This window comes from Puma concolor, chromosome B3 (genome assembly GCF_028749965.1).
Source record: "Puma concolor isolate L17-30 chromosome B3, mPumCon1.1.hap2, whole genome shotgun sequence".
In the NCBI taxonomy this organism is placed as follows: Eukaryota; Metazoa; Chordata; class Mammalia; order Carnivora; family Felidae; genus Puma; species Puma concolor.
Genome location: NC_141672.1, coordinates 32,290,905 through 32,308,344, shown reverse-complemented (window position 1 = coordinate 32,308,344; position 17,440 = coordinate 32,290,905). Strand labels below are relative to the sequence as shown.

At 48.7% G+C, this 17,440-nt stretch overlaps 1 protein-coding gene across 1 annotated transcript in view; it reads left to right on the top strand.

Moving 5' to 3' along the window:
• The first annotated feature begins 701 nt into the window (after window positions 1–701).
• Window positions 702–17,440, top strand: part of TTC9 (tetratricopeptide repeat domain 9) — a 33,645-nt gene continuing 16,906 nt past the window's right edge. Inside the window, exon 1 of the mRNA XM_086709423.1 lies at window positions 702–1,329. Coding sequence (XP_086565549.1) covers window positions 909–1,329 — 421 coding nt within the window. The 5' untranslated portion in view covers window positions 702–908. The remainder of the gene's footprint in view (window positions 1,330–17,440) is intronic.

The following is a 17,440-nucleotide window of genomic DNA, read 5'->3' as shown; positions in this document are numbered from 1 at the left end:
GCGGGCACACAGAGGTGTCAGCGGCTCCTGGAATACCGCGCCCCACACGCCGAAGTGCACAGGGTTCCGGGCGCCTGGGCGGCCACAGAGGGAGACACACCTCGGCGACAACCTGGATCCACACAAAAAAGAGGCCCTGCCACCTTAAAAATATTACTGCCTGACTGCAAAGAACCAGAAGCTCGGTGGCTTGTGCCTACGCCCCTTGCTCCTCGCCGCACCTTCCTTTCTAGTTTTCAAGTAATCTATTGAGGGTGAGTCTGCATGCGTCTGGTTGCTGGCGGACCCCCTCCCTAAATACACACACACACACACACACACACACGCACACGCGCGCGCGCGCGCGCGCACACACACACACACACACACACACACACACACACACACACTCTCCTTCCCCCATCGGTCTCTTGCAGACAAGGCGCGTCTCCGAGGGTTGGGTTGAATGGGAGAGAACGGGGCCGTCTTTGTCATTAATCCTCCCCTCCTTCGGGCGAGCCAAGCTTCTTCCGGGTCAGCGACAATCACCGCCACCCCAATCAGGCCCGCGGTCCCCCATCCCGCTAGTCCCGTGCGCGCGAGGGCCAGGTCGCCACCGCCCGCAGGTTGCGGGAGGGGAGGAGGGCGAGGAGGAGGAGGAGGAGGAGGGCGGGCGGCGCGGGAGAGGGGGAGGGAAGGAGGGCGGGAGGGGACGGCAATCCGAGGAGGAGGAGGAGGAGGAGGAGAGAGCAGCCTCCCGCAGCTGGCGAGGAGAATGGGAGTGCGGGGCGCCAGACCGCCGCGGGGTGTCACGGCCGCGGCCGAGCTCGGCAGGCGCGGAGCAGGCGCCCGCCGCTTTTAAAGCCGGGAGGGCGCGGCGGCGGCGGCGGGCGGATCGCGGCGCGCGCGGGGCGCCGGGCGGCGGCCGGATGGAGAGGAAGGGCTCGGCGGCCGCGGCCAAGGGGAACCCGAGCCCGCCCGCGGCCGGCGAGGCGCAGCGGCCGCCGCCGCCACTGTGCGTCCCGGGCGGTGGTGGCGGCGGCGGGGGCAGCGGGGTCCCGACGCGCGGCCAGGTTGGGGCGGCGGCCGAGCCCGCCGAGTTCATCCGGCGGGCGCACGAGTTCAAGAGCCAAGGGGCGCAGTGCTACAAGGACAAGAAATTCCGCGAAGCCATAGGCAAATACCACAGGGCGTTGCTGGAGCTGAAGGGGCTGCTGCCGGCGCCCGCGGAGCAGGAGCGGGACTCGCGCGCGGCCTCCCCGGCAGGGGCCCCCAACCCCGGCCGCCTCTCGGAGGAGCAGAGCAAGACGGTGGAAGCCATCGAGATCGACTGCTACAACAGCCTGGCAGGTGAGCTGCGCCGCGTCCGCGCCCCTCCTCCCCTGCCCGTCCGCCCCCCGCCCGGCGCCCGGCGCCGGTCGCAGGGGCCCCCCCACCGGCTCTCGGGTCCGAGCCTACCTTGCGGCGCGCCCGCGCTGCCCGCTTCCCCGCTGGCACCGTGCTGCTCCGGGAAGGAGAACCCGGGAGGGGGGCGCTTTGGAAAAAGTGACTTTTAGGATTATACCGTCCAAAACTCGTTGTCATCCCGTGTCCCTTCCCCCTCGTCCGTCGTAAATCTCACCTAAAAATAACTGGACACACAGAAGGGGACCCAGCTGGCCTGGTGGCGATCGCTGCTGCTACCGCTCACCAGTGGACCTGGGTCCAAATGCGGGAAGTGGCGCCCAGGGTGGGCACCCGCACCCACCGCATGCCCAGTGGCTGCCCTCCTCGGATATCATTGGCACCAGAGCTCGCCCTCACCTTGCCCTCAACTGACCGCATCCCAAAGGCTAAGGTCCTTCCCCAAGTTCCCTTGGCCTTAGTAGCAAAGGGCAGTTTGCCACGAGCCTTCAGCATCTTGAGCAAAATGGATTCCAAAATGCCACTTTCTTCTCTCTCAGCTCTGCTGGGGCCCCCGGTTGCCAGGTGAAGAGAGCGATCTCAAAGGGAAGCTAGTTCATGGTTGAGCTTGAGCTGTGTGTAACATCCTCCCTCCCTGTAGCGCTGGTCCTCTCCCCAGCTGGCTGCTGGGCCTGATTTGGAAAAAGGGGACCCTTCTGTTGGGATGAGAAGGTGAGATATACATTCCAGAGTTCACTTTGGGGATTTAGGTCAAAGTCAGACATTTTTAAAAATTTAACTTTGGCACAGGAAAATGTAAAACCTCACAAACAACAACAACAAAAACAAAAGGAAGAGTCTGGGTCTTTCCAGGGCCTTGCTGTGAGAAGGTGGGAGATGTTGGCAGACGCAATGACCTTATATTTGAAAGGCACTCTCTACTCCTCTCTCACCCCATTTGATGGGATTTGGGCATGGTCCAGCTCCTCTGGCCAAGTAAAAGGCCATTCCTCCTAGTTCCTAACCCTTGAAGTTGCCTAAAACTAGCTCCGGACAGTTGGGGCAGAGTCACTTTGAGAGAGTGACTGGGTGTGGCTGGGGATGGTGGATGTGTCTGGGGTGCAGGCGGTCGGGGCATGAAAAAAACCTGGCAGTGATTCTGCTCTGTTCCCTTTGAGGTTGCTAGTGCCAGCCTGCCTCTGTCTTCCCGTGATGCCATGTCCAGGATCATCCCGACCCAGGCAAAACCCAGCCACTTTATGAATTGTAGTTTGCGAATGTAAAGGATTAATAGACTGGTGGTAGTAGCAGCTGTAAAAATGGTGGTGCTAACAATGATGGCGGCAGATAAAGCAGTGGTATAGCCAGATGGACTATCTTGGTCCATCATAACGTACAGCTTGATTCTCTTTATTTCCTGTAAGTCTCTGGCACCCTTGCTTCCGCCTGATGAATAGTTAAAGGGCAGAGTGGCCGTGGGTGGAGGAAGAGGCACTCTGGATCACTAATGCGGCGGTTTCAGAGTGGTAATGGAGTCTTAATATTTAGTGTTGTCCATGGGCATTCTAGGCTTGCCCCTCACCCCACGCTTTTGGCTGCTGGCCTGTGGCTAGGACTGCCCATCTCCTACCACAGAAGTGGTTACATTTCCATGGTGAAACCAAAGACGTGTCCTGGGTCGGGCGAGCCCAGTCAGGGTGGGGCTCAGGTCCCGCCAGCTCCTCCCCACCCTCCCCACCCCCCCCACCCGCGCCCCAGGCACTTTGGAAAACTTCTGTGGTGGGAGAACGGGGAGTACAGGAGCAGATTTCCCCACTGCTGCCTTCTCCAGCACTCACCACTCTTCATATTAATACTTTATTGTGTGCGCTGCGCTGGGCATTTCACGCACAATGTGCTTTTTAATTTTTTTTTTTTTTAATGTTTATTTATCTTAGAGAGAGAGAGGGAGACAGAGAGAGACAGGGCGCGAGTGGAGGAGGGGCAGAGAGAAAGAGAGACCTACAGCATCCGAAGCAGGCGCCAGGCTCTGAGCTATCAGCACAGAGCCCTACTCGGGGGCTCAAACTCACGGACTACGAGATCATGACCTGAGCCCAAGTCGGACAGCTAACCGGCTGAGCCACCCAGACACTCCAATGCACTTTTTAATCTTTACACCAACTTGCTAAGAGATTGTAGAGAAACAAAACAAAACAAAACAAAAAACAACCCAAGGTTCCAGAGCCATTCAAGTTCAAAATCAATGTTCTTGTCATCACACCTTGATGCACAAAGTCAGTGTCTCTAGGCCTCTGTCTCCCTGAATCCAGGGTCAGGTGGGCTTTAGAGCCCTACCCTTGAAAAATTCTGTTGGGGGATCTGAGCCCTGATAATCAGGAGGAAGTAATACAGTACCTTAATTCAAAAACCTGATATGGCTATTTCTAAATATTTTCAAGTTTTAATGAAAAAGAAAAGAAGAGTAATTATAAGCTGAGCAGTCGTGTCAAAGCCAAAATCTGTATACTGTATAGAAAATTCAGCTGGGAGAGGGGATCCTGGAAGTCACCTGGAGAGGGAGAAGCCTGATGTTGGTTTCCTTTGGGATAATGCATTAAATCTGTTACTACGATCTCAGAAATTCTAGCTAATAGGAAAGTATCCTTTCTTGTCAGATTACAAAAGTAATACGTACCTATAAAGTGTTTTTTTCTTTTAGAAAATATCAAAAAGTTTAAAGAAGAAAATACCAAATTACCTTTAATCCCACCACCTAAAGGCATTCCTTGTGATGTATTTTCTCCCTGTGTTTTTTTTCCTACACATAAACGTAAACTGCTCACAAAGCAAGGACCTCCTGTATCTCCTGCTTTTATTTCCACTTACCATTATGCCAGGAACACTGTTACGTTTCATTAAAATCTTGTTGTGAAGATTGTTCGAAATGGGAACATGAACATTTTAAGTGTGGGCTTACAATTATCATCGGATGGCAAGGGAAGAAAAGATCACTGTTATTGTTGTCAGTGACACAACAGTGCAGTGTCGCCCATAAGGTACCCTGTCCCCCTCACGCCTGCTAATAGGAAGGAGACAGCAGCTGCACATTCTCTCTGGCAGAAAGGCAACTGACCCTTCCATCTGGGCCACAGTGCCTGCTGAGTGGCCCAGCCAGCTCCTGGTGGAAGCAGCCTGAAGATGTTCGTGCCCACAAGGATCTGTCCTCCTATGATGTCCTATGGACATCAGCTGTCCATAGAGGGAAATGTTTGGGAACTTGGACTAGCCCAGAAGTACCTAGAGGATGAGGCTCTGTTGCCGAGGGCATCTTCACACCAAATAAAATGCTGTGGTGAGGCTTCTGGAGAAAACTTAGGTCTGATGAACCCTGGTACTCTTCATGGAAGGCTCTAAGAGAATAACAAGCAGGCAGCTAGAATGTGCTAAGAAATGCTAGTCTAAAAATCCACTTAGATGACTCGAGGAGGTCGCATGAAGGGTGTGAGAGCAGTTATCAACGTGCCCATAGTTGTGGTCCATTCTGGCTTGGAGTCCCTCCTGATTAGGAGGGATCTGGCCAGTGCCTCAAGACCCCTGGATTTGATTTTACCTGTCTTATTCTTCAAGGAATTAAAAAAAAAAAAAAAAGATGGGAAGCATCCTGTTCTTTCAGAATTTCAAATGACTTTGACACAGTGATTGAAAAGATCTTCTGACCTGCCTGGGGAGATACAGGAATCTAATCCTTACCAAAGCTGCCAAGGAAGCCTGTGTTGGCCTGGTGATCGACTTCTGTTGACCTTGAACAAGACACAAGACTCCCCTGGGGCCTTGGAATGTTTTGTGCAGAATCTCTTGAAAGGCAGGGCCTTTAGCTCTATGTGATTCCTGTGGGGCTGTGGTGGCCCCAGCTGGGGTGTGATCAAAAGGTTGCAACATGTAATGACTTTGTTGGTATTTTCAAATGATATTCGAGACTCAAATGCCAGTGGTAAAGATGCGTGCCAACAGGCCATGGCATTGGATCTGAAGGCTAGATGAGAGTCAGCTTGTGCCTCTATCACTGGCATACCCTGGGACTTTGGTTAAGCCCATGCCATGTCATGTTACCCATTTCCCCATCGATTTAGAGCTATGTTTCAGAGGGGTTTTTAATTTTTTTATTTTACCAAAGGGACAGATAATATCCACTGATCCCAACTGAAGCCCCAGGACAGGGGTGTGACAAGGCCTAGAGGAGTCACACTGGGTAAAGGCCTGGGATGGACGTGCCTTAAAGCCACGGGACCAGAGCTGGCTACATAATTTATGGCGCCTAGTGCAAAATGAAAATGTGGAACTCCTTGTTCCAGAAGCAGGGAGAAAGTATCATTAAAGGTGTTAAGAGATAAAGCTTTTTTCTTACTTTCAGGATCTTTCTCTCTCTCTCTTGACTTGACATGGTGCTTTTATTTGCTATTTAATGTCATTGTAAGAAAGTTGAAATTTTGAATTATTGGCATGAATGTCACTGTTCATCTTTATATTGTGCGATGCTAGTTTTAAGTGCAAATGTGAAAGCACTTACGTTGTGCGTGAAATCACATAAATTACACAATTCGCATTTTGTAGCTTATACAGGCATATGTAGTTCTTGCTAGAACAGTGGAGATGCTGACAAAACAAAATCAACTGGCTTTATTTCATTTCTTTGTATGCATTCTTTTTTTTTTTAATGCTTTTTTTCTAAGATTATTATTTTTTCTTTGGAGAGAGAGAAAACGATCTGGGGAGTGGGGCAGAGGGAGAGGGAGAGAGAACCCTAAGGAGGCTCCGAACTCAGTGGGGAGCCTGACTTGGAGCTTGATCCCACGACCTTGGGATCCTGACCTGAGCTGAAATCCAGAGTCAGACGCTCAACCGACTGAGCCACCCAGGCACCCCTCTTTATATGCATTCATCATGTGTGCACTTTCCACCAAGTTTGGCTTTCTGACTAGGGAAAGGAACAGGGACTATTCCCTACTCTTACCCTGCTCTTTGCTTCTGTGTCATCACTTTCAGCACAAGTGGTTGGCTAGTATCCAGGGAAGTGACATAAGTAAGAAAGGATAGGAGGGGACTTGAGGTCATTTGTGCCTCTCACTGCTTTCTTTCTGCACGTGTAGCAATTTCTGGGTTGAATGAGAAGCATACCTCTTGGGGCTGTTAGCTGGTCTGCCTGCTGACTTAGTTACATCCCTGACAGTCTTACCTTGTACTCGAGCTGGGTCTTGATGAACTCTTACGCGCTGTGGGCCCGCTGGAATTCTGTGCTCATGGGGCATCATGACTGCTCTATGCAAGTGGGGCTGCAAAGAATGGCTGCGCCTGTCTCCTCTGCTCCTGTTCGTGCTTCATTCCCATCGAACTTCACTTACAAAACACAACTCCAAAGATGAAGTTGTTAGGAATTTCCAGGAAGCAACAGCAGAGCATTAAGCCCAGTGCAGGGCCCTTCTGAGCACAAGTCCTGTGTGATTGCGTGAGTCACCCACCCTTGAAACCCCCCTCAGTGGAATACCAGAAGATGACTGACTGGGTGGAAACATTCTAAGGTGGACAAAATTAGATCTAGACTCTGAGGCAGGTTGTAAGACAAAGGGCACTCAACAGAAATTGATGTGGAGCCAGAGAACCAAATATAAAGATGGATGGATTACAAATGCAAGAATTCAGTGGTAAAAAGGGAGATGATGAGCTAGAGTCAACGTGTACCTCAGTAGCCAGAAGATGAGTTTTGGGGTTAAGGATTGGTCAAAGGAAGGGGAAAGAAGAGGGGTTTCATGCTGAGATGCTCAGCCAAGAGCTTGCCATCTGGACAGGAGAGCTTGACTGGCCAAGCCATCTCTGGTCCGAAGCTGTTCCTTGGGCAGCATCTTTGCCAATAAATCTTTGCCTGTAAATGTGGCTTCTAAGATCGTGTTCCAGGAGAAGATGGGAGAATTGAAACTTGTAGGATGCTTTCAAGGAAAGAACGTTCTGAATGTAGACTTTGGGCTGAGTTAGTTTCAAGAGTGGATTCTGGGGGCACCTGGGTGGCTCAGTCGGTTAAGTGTCTGACTTTGGCTCAGGTCATGACCTCACGGTTCGTGAGTTCGAGCCCTGCGTCAGGCTCTCTGCTTCAGATCCTCTGTCCCCCCTCTCTCTGCCCTTCCCCGTGTTCTCTCTCTCTCTCTCTTTCAAAAATAAATAAACATTTAAAAAATAAAAATAAAATAAAGTAGACTCTGAAGGTCCTTAGTTTACCAGCAAGGAAAATGAGTTGGGTGGCTTTTCGCCGGAAACTCTTTAGGACACCTTAAAGTCAAAGTCCCTACAGCAAAAATACGTGGGAGTGTCCCATCCAAGGCAAGGGGACTCAGCTGCAGTGAGGACAGGAAGGCCAACATCTGGAGCATCCAAAAGTTGCTCCAGGAGCTTTACAAGTTGTGAGTGACCTCCAATGGGATATTCCCTTCTTACAGCCTATCTCTTTCACCACCAGCCTATGTCTACTCCAAATAGCTCGGATAAAAACGAAGTGTTTCAACCAACCCGCCATCAACTTCCTGTTTCCCCAGTGACTTTGGGAAGTCAGATGTTCATGTTGGGAACAGAGTTTTCCATTTTCACCAAAATGGTTAGTCCTGCTCCAACCACATAGCCACAACCTCTAGCACTGACAGTGGTACCAGACATAAAAAAGCCAAAGATAATGCTACAAAAGATGAAAGGAGTTTAGCCTTCTTGCCGGTATTCACATGACCTTGAAATCATTCATTAGCAATGTAAAACTCATTCCCTTTCTCTTATACATAGACATTTTCATGTCAGCAATAAAATGATGCCAACGTCTAGTAGGATCCAAACCAACACTTCCCAAATATTTTTGAAAACGAAGCAGGATGTGTAGTGCCAAGGAAGGTTGACTTGAACTAAAAGCATCTCAAGTTGAAATGTATCCAAGTGGACCTTCCCTTCCCTTTCTGCCAAAAGGACATTCAAAGAGTACTCAAGGGACATCTGGGTGGCTTGGTCGGTTAAGCGTCTGACTCTTGAACTCCGCTGAGGTCTTGACCTCAGGTTGTGAGTTCAAGCCCGGCGTTGAGCTCCCTGCTGGGTGTGAAGCCTACTATGAATGAATGGATGCACGAACGAACGAACGAATGAATAAATAGCGCTCAAGTTACAGACAAGGTTTACATGGAGGAAGCTCATAGGGCAAATGTTTCCCTTCCATGGTGTTTCTGTATATAAAGAACAAAAATTGAGAAGTGGTGCTAACTAGCTATCTTGAGAGTTATGTAAAACCAGAATTATGATTTCAGATTTGGTTGGGACCCCAAACCTTACTTATGTGTGTGAATTCCCTTGTCAGCCTGACCAACCGGGCATCTAGTATAAACTTAGGTATTTCCAACAATAGAGATACTCACCAGCACCACAAAATAACAACTACAATAATAAAATTTTAGTAACAACCATGGAGCTAAAGACTACCATGACAAGCCCAATTCCTAGCACCAGGTTGATGTTTTAAGAATGTGTTTGAGGGGCGCCCTGGCGGCTCAGTCAGTTAAGTGATCAACTCTTGATTTTGGCCCAAGTCAGGATCTCATGGTAGTGAGATCAAGCCCCGTGGCAGGCTCTGCACTGGGTGTGGAACCTGCTTGGGATTCTCTCACTCCCTATGCCCCCCCTCACCCCGCTCAAGTGCACACGTGTGCACTCACTCTGTCTGTCTGTCTGTCTCTCTCTCTCTCTCTCAAAAAACAAAAAAAGAGAATGTGTATGAAATAAGTGACAATGCTTATTCCAGTAGCTGTCTCATATTAAGGATACAGTAAATTCAATCATTCCATTAATATTAATTGAGCATTTAATATGTACTAGACCCAGGGCGTGGGGCCTGAGTATACAGGAATAAACATGAAGGACAAGGTCCTCCACCGTGTGTGTGTGTGTGTGTGTGTATGTATGTGTGTGTGTACCACCTACATGTATATAAACATATATAAATTACATATAATTTACACATTTATAAGTATACTTATATGTTTTTAATATATATATTTTCATTTGATCTGCCTTTGTGAGACAGAAAACTTAAACTTGGAATAGCTACGTCACTTATCTGTGGTCACGTAGTAGTATGTGGCAAGCTGGGGTTTCTCACCTGCCACTCTGTAATTCCAAAGCCCATAGTCCTAACCGTTCACCTCACAGCCTCCATTTTTAGGAGTTTCTTCCTTAACTACTAAAATTTGTCTCCTTGAAATCCATCCATATTCTGTCTACCCTTGGAGGCAACATAGACATCTCATATAGACTACATCTCTTCACCTTTGTAGTAAGGACAAGCCTTGGCATTTAAAAAAAACATTTTTTTTAAACGTTTATTTATTTTTGAGACAGAGAGAGACAGAGCATGAACGGGGGAGGGTCAGAGAGAGAGGGAGACACAGAATCCGAAGCAGGCTCCGGGCTCTGAGCTGTCAGCACAGAGCCCGACGCGGGGCTCAAACTCACGGACCGTGAGATCATGTCCTGAGCCGAAGTTGGACGCTTAACCGACTGAGCCACCCTGGCGCCACAAGCCTTGGCATTTTTAAGGCAACTCACTTGCTCATCTTCCAGTCTTATGTTCTGTAGGTCAAACATCCTTTTGTTGTGATTGTGCCTTCTGTGATTAGGATTTCCATTCTGTGACCATCCTGGGTGGTGAAGAGGCAAGTGGCCTGCATTCTGTAACCAGGTCAGAATTTCCCTGGGTCTTTTGTCATTAGGAAGATGACCTGAATTTGTATGGACAGAGAGGTGTGAGGAGCCAGTGAGGCATAATTTCCAGTGAGCCTAAAGACTGCAGAAGCCCTACCCATACGTCGTCCTCTTTTCTGTCCCCCTTGCTCCAGTTAGGAGGTCCTGAGAAATTTAAGTGGAAGGGTTAAGAGCAGAAACTCACTTCAGCCATTACCGTCTCAGTAATCACTTTGCGGACACAGTGAGAAATGACCCACTAGATGAATAGCATCTGGAATTATCCAAAGGCATTACTCTAGACCTGGTCAGTTTTAATGTCATGAGAGGGATGATACCATCTTTTTAAAATATGTTTCAGTTTTAGTACCGAGTGAGGTTGGCCATGTATTATTTATTCCATGCAGTGTGGGGCATTTGCAATCCTAACACCCCGGAAAGTACTATTTATTTTTTGGTTAGTGTCTTTATGATCGGCTGGTACTAGGTTCTGACTTTGTGGGTCCAAATGTCATCTCCCAAGAAACAAAAACAAAGAAGCCCCAAAGCCAGCACTAAGGAGACCAGCTGGCCCTGTGTCTAGTGCAACACTAACTGAGGTAGACCCGCATGACAGCTGGCACATTCGCCACATATGTGAACTTAACCTGTTCGCAAAATCCCTGACCTTGATTTTCCTCACTTATTAAGTGGGTATGGTCAGGCCGGCTTGACTCACAAGGTGAGGGCGAGGAGCAAGAAGATAATGTATGTGAATGTGCTTCCTAGCCTACAAAGTATTAGAAGTGTAAATTGTCATTTTAAGTGATATAAATTCGTCCTGAACGTTAGCAATGTGCCTCTGGTGTTGAGGAAGGGACGGCGTGTGTACTCAATGCTCCAGATTCTTATTTGGCCCCTGAATCTCAGAAATCCTGACCACCTGTATTGGTAGCTCAGACGCAGCAGACTGAGTATTGGAAGGAAACTCACTCATTCATTGAATCTTTACTGTTCACTATGCAAATCGAAATCTTCTCTGTTCTCCTCCAAACATGGCACGGGGGCAGTGGGAACTAGGGTTCTAGTCTAGGGTCGGCTGCTCACTTGCTCCGTGACTGTGGACAAGTCACAGCACTCTAAGCCTCCATTTCCCCAAATGTAAACAGTGGGGGTTGGGCCAGTGCCCTCACAAGTGCTGGACTGTCTAGGATTTTGAAGGCCTTTCGGCGACTCCCCCCCCCCCCCCCGCCGTGTCCCAGCCTCTCTTTCTGGGAGCAGATTTAGGAAAGAGACAAGAAACAAGCTCTCTTTTATTCTAGTTTACTGGTATGTGCTGACAAATAGCCATGAAAAGATCTCAACTAAGATTTCCAAGGCAACCCTTGCAAATATGGGAGTAAACCGAAATAAGGGACCTCACAGCCTCCCAGGATGATAGAGTCAGACAGAGGGTCTCTGCCAGAAACCAGGGTAAGTGTTGGAAGCCTATTTAAAATGCCATCTGGCCCCTGGACTCTTAGTGGATGTCACAAAATATCACCTGTTACTGCTCTATCTTCCCAGATTATTTCAAAATTCAGACTTCGATTTGGAGCAGGCAACAGTTGCTGGCTAAGTTAATAGCGTCTCAGACAGTTGCTGCCCTTGGCCCAAAGCTAAAGATCCCTCAGGAGTCTGGGGTACAGCCAAGCATTTGGGGATATGGTTCTGGGCCTCATGCTCACCCTGAGTCAGAGATGAGCTCTTTGCTCAAATGGATCTGCACCCTCAGGCTGTGGAGGCCGCTGGGTCATTGGGAACTCGTGTAGACTCTTCTTTACGCCATTGTAGGGAAGAAGGGCTGTAGCCCTGTGTGTGCCAATGAGGATGGGAGGGAAGAGAGAGAACACAGAGGGACAGACACAGGGCAGTGTGGCCTCATGGGAGGGAACTTTATTTAGTATGACAGGATCTAGGTTTGAATCCTGACTTCCTGTGGACTCCTCCATTAACCCCAGGCAGGTCCTGACCTCTCTGAGCTTGTTTCCTTTATAGTATGGGAGTGATAATATGCAGCACACAGGATTGTGATGGTGATTGAGATGAAATGACACAGCAGGCATCATTAATAAATGATGGCTTGTGTAAATCTAACCCCTACTCCGGTAGGGACCAGGACGGGAAAGTATGTGAGACGGGAGGGACAAAGGACCCTGCAAAGGAGGTTATGGGGGCGTATGGGAAGCAAGTGAGCAAACAGAGGAGGTCAAAAGAGAGGTCAGTGGCTTTAGGGCAGGGGAAGTGACCAAGGTGTAAACTAATAGCCTTCAGTGTGGGTGTTTCGAACCTGGTGCGTTCCTGGGCCCAGGAGGCTGAGTGAACAGGTAACCCATCAGGCTTCCTCTGAAGGGCAGCAGAGCCAGAAGCAAGGGCCGCTGGGACATGGGGTCTGTGCCTCCTTGCAGCTTCTCGGGATACAGGTTGGTCCAGGAGACAGAGACTGCTGGGCTCTAGGCAGACGTGTTTCGGCATGAAACTGTATCGGCAAATAAGCTTCGGTTAGAGTCCGTTCTCTGCCATTTTCCATCCTCTACCTCAGGATCCTCTGACCGTCTCTTTGAACTGAATGAGTGGGGTTAGAACCTGGGCTCTCTCACAAGTCAGACCAGTTCAGAGTCTGAGAGCAGAGTGTAGGATTTGCCAGGGAGAGAAGACGCATGCTGTGATCAGTTGGGTTCCCTGGGGAGCCTAACAAGCAAGAAAGCTTACTCGCGGGAAGGGGAAGGGGACACGGAGGAAGGCAAGGCCTCCTTGAGAGGAAGACATCTGAGGGAGAGGCTGTGAGGCCGGTAGCCTCAGGCCTGCTCTGTGTGCTCTGTTGTGCCCCATGCTGGTGCCAGCTTCCCAAGCTTCCCTCCTGGCATTCCACGAGGAAGGCCCTTCGCTTGCACAGGCATCCTGAGAGTGAACACACTAGCAGGCGTGTCCCTTGGACTCTCCTGGTAATCCCCCCTTGCAGGCGTGCCTCCGCCATGATGCCCAGGGCCCTCTCATGGCCCCAGGTCTTCCCAAGTCAGGGCCCCGGGAACAGGCAGTGCTTTCCGCTCAGGACACCCTTCAGAAGCCTTCTCTGCACTCTTCTTTGGAGTTCTACCCCTGCTCTCTTTGAAGACATAATGGGCGGAGGTGATTTTTAACATAGTTTTCCAATTACAAAAGTGAAACGCTGTAATTGTAGAAGATACTGCAAATAAAAGAAATTCAAAGAAGAGGCAACAACTCACTTGTCATCCAGCCATCCTGTCAACTCTTTTCTGTTTGGGTTGATTTCCTCCCAGTCTTTCTTCTGTGTCCATATAAACATATATCAGCTAGCCCACTTCAAGGTCCACCTTTCTCCAGTTTATTTAGGAAGGAAGGGGTTTGTCTCATTTGTGCTGGGGCTACCCCTGGGGACCCCTGACTTCCTTACCCTGTCCCTGCAGGATGCCGCTCACTTTCCCCGGGTGTCAGCCAGGGGGCACTTCTTCCCTTTGTGGCCTCTTCCCTTTCACATCCTGTGCTATCACCCCATCAGGCTGTACAGTTACCGAAGGTTGCGGGATCCAAAAGGGTTTACATCTCAAAAACTGAATATTCAAAATTCTTTTTCTTTTTAAAAAAATGTTTATTTATTTTGAGAGAGAGGGAGAAAGAGAGCACGTGCAAGCAGGGGAGAGGCAGAGAGTGAGGGAGAGAGAGAGAAGCCCAAGCAGTCTCCACACCATCAGCATGGAGCCCAATGTGGGGCTCGATGTCACGAACCATGAGATCATGACCTGAGCTGAAATCAAGAGTTGGGTGATCAATTGACTGAGCCACCCAGGTGCCCCGACCGCTTAACTTTTTTTTTGGCAGGTTCCAACATCCTACCATGTTCCTCGGATTCTTTTCTCCCCTACAAACCTTCTGTTTCTTAGATTCTCCCACTTTCACATTCAGGTCGTTTCACAGACAGAGCAGTTTGCTCATCTTTTTATCTGCCTTATTTGCCTCCAACTCATCTCTAAGTTTCACCTTACCCACTAGAGCAGTTGGTGAGGGTATTCTTTTTTTTTTTTTTTTAATGTTTATTTGTTGTTGTTGTTTTTTTTTTTTTTAATTTTTTTTTCAACGTTTTATTTATTTTTTGGGGGACAGAGAGATACAGAGCATGAACGGGGGAGGGGCAGAAAGAGAGGGAGACACAGAATTGGAAACAGGCTCCAGGCTCTGAGCCATCAGCCCAGAGCCTGACGCGGGGCTCGAACTCACGGACCGCGAGATCGTGACCTGGCTGAAGTCGGACGCTTAACCGACTGCGCCACCCAGGCGCCCCTGTTTATTTGTTTTGAGAGAGAGAGAGAGAGAGAGAGAGAAAGAGTACAAGGGGAGGGGCAGGGAGAGAGGGAGACACAGAATCTGAACTCCAGAGCTCTGAGCTGTCAGCACAGAGCCCAATGCGGGGCTCGAACCCACGAACCATGAGATCATGACCTGAGCCAAAGTTGGATGCTTAACTAACTGAGCCACCCAGGAGCCCCTGATGAGAGTATTCTAAAAAAAGGATAATTTCTTCCCTAAGAGGAACTCTGATGACTGCTATTGCAAATTCTCCACCTGATACACACACACACACACACACACACACACAGTTATTTTTCACAAGATTCACATTGTACTGCACAAATGTTTACAACCTTTATTTTTCCACCTATGTTTTCCACTAAGAATGTCTTTTCAGTGTCATGAAGTATTTTTCTACAGCATGATTTTAATGTATGTCATGTTCCATTATACCCATGTCCCATTATTTATTTAACCAGTCTTCTACTGGTAGATAGTTTGGTTATTTCCAACACTTTGCTAATATAAACAGTGCTGCCATAGAGAGGCCACAGAAGTGCTCTTTCTGTTACATATGTGCCTGTTAATTAACTTACCCCCAAAATATCTGGTGACATGATGTTTGCACAGGTGCCATGGGAGGATTGTGGGGAAGGCAACAGGAATAGGAGAGAGGATGCTGGGGTCCAAAGGGATGGCGGGCGAGGTCATCAGACCAGGAAAAGCCTTCTTTAAAGTCCAAAAGGAAAATAGGATGGGATTTTGGCTTCTGAGATTTCCCTTCATTCTGGCTCAGAATTCCTGACACTAAGCATGACATGTGTCTTGGCCAGAGCCAGCAAGGTAAACATAATTTCAGGCGATGGGTTTCTTCTATTGCTAGGTATGTACTTATCATCACATTCCAAATGGCCCAGCTGCTCCCCCCACCATTCCCACTTCCAACCCAAGAAAGGGATGTTAATGAAGACTCCAATAAGCATTAATCCTGTCCTACCACCCATTCCTATCCTGTGTGTCTACCACAGTGAGGTCAAGAATGAGAATTAGGGGCCACAGGGAGATAACTTGTCAGTATGCCACCATAGCACCTGAGTGGTTCCCTCATGAACAGGGGTATGTCGAAGGCACCAAGAAGCTGAACTGACCTCAGGCTTTGGCATTACACTCTGTTGAGCAGACTCTGACATCTCTTAAAGGACTATCAACATGAGCCTTCAACTTAAAGGATTTTAGATGGGTTTTTCACCTTAGCGCTCTCACCTGCCATGTTAACACCTAAGTGCTGGCCAAGAAAGGCTGAAAAAGAAGAGTGTCAGCTCCTTGAAGGTACCAGTGTCTTTTCAACACTGTCCATTTTCCTTATGAAGCCCTGGGCATAGGCCGTGATGGATAATTTTTTAAAATTCTTTTAACGTTTATTTATTTTTGAGACAGAGAGACAGAGTGTGAGTGGGGGAAGGGCAGAGAGAGAGGGAGACACAGAATCGGAAGCAGGCTCCAGGCTCTGAGCCATCAGCACAGAGCCTGATGTGGGGCTCGAACCCACAAGCTGTGAGATCATGACCTGAGCTAAAGTTGGACGCTCAACCAACTGAGCCCCCAGGCCCCCCTGAATAATTTTTTTTTAAGTTTATTTATTTTGAGAGAGAAAGAGAGAGAGCACGAGTGAGTTGGGGAGGGGCAGAGAGCGAGGGAGAGAGAGAGAGGATCCTAAGCAGGCTCCATCCTATCAGCGCTGAGCCTGAAGTGGGGCTTGAACCCACAGACCATAAGATCATGACCTGAGCTGAAGCCAAGAGTCAGACACTTAACTGACTGAGCCACGCAGGTGCCCCGAATATATCTTTTTCAAATAAGTTTACTAAGAGGCCCTGCCCAAATTGTGTGGCGATGGTGAGAGCAGCATCCCTTGTTCAAGCAGCTCTTGAATGTTGGGGACATCCAAGTGAAAAAGTCAAAGGGTGGGGAAACAAAGAGCAGCTGGGTCCTGGTGCAAAGTAGGGCTCTTCAAAGACAGTTTTGCTAAAACAAAGAAAGCAAAGGAAGCCGTTGGCAGTGTGTGTTCAAATCAAATGCGAGCATGTGCTGGATTGGAAAACAGAAGGCCAGAAATGAATGTGAATGGCCCCAGAGGAGACTGAACCCACTGGACAAAGCCACACACTCCTGGCAGTGGGAGCTGCAGCATCACTGGCAGGAGAGCTCTTGTCTGGGCACCAAGCAGGGCAAGGCTGGTGTGAACAGATACAGCCATCTTTCTGCTCTTACAGTTTCCCAGTGCCTTGGACTCGGAAGAGACCTTCAGAGATCATGGAGTCCAGGTTTCCAGGTCAGCTGGAGTGGAACCAATATGGGACTTGGGTTTAGATGACTCTGGCTCTTTCCTTATAAGTCAGATGGGCTCAGCAAGCCACTTAACTTCCTTAAGCCTCAGCTTCTGGAAACAGGACAAATAATACCTATTTCCCACAGTCATCTTGAAGGTCAAGGGAGTTGTGAAACAAGATACTAAAGTTAGGTATTGCTACTTATCAAGCATACAATGTATGCAAATCACAATGATGTGATTTTGCTGTGGGAGGATTTAAAGATGCCCTACAGAATGCTTGTCTGGAAGGGCAAAGAAGACATGTTTCATGAATAATTGCAATGATGGGCATGATCTGAGTATATGGCTGTGAAAAATCATTTTATTCTCTGGAAAACTAAAGGGTCCACTTGATGATTATACCTATAGATCTGACCTCATTGGAAAAAAAAGAGTCCCCAACAGGAAACCATTACCATCAGGTAGTAGAAACAAACAATGATTTCCCAGCAAGTTAGAAATAGAAGGAAATTACCTGATCTTGATAGTTTCTACCAAACAACTAAAGCTAACACCATGCTACATGATGACAGATTGAATGTTTTCCCTCATGACCCAGTGCACCCTTGGGCATTTGTCCTGGACAAGTGAAAGCTGTCTGTGACTGTTCACAGCAGCGTTATTCACAATAACCAAAACACC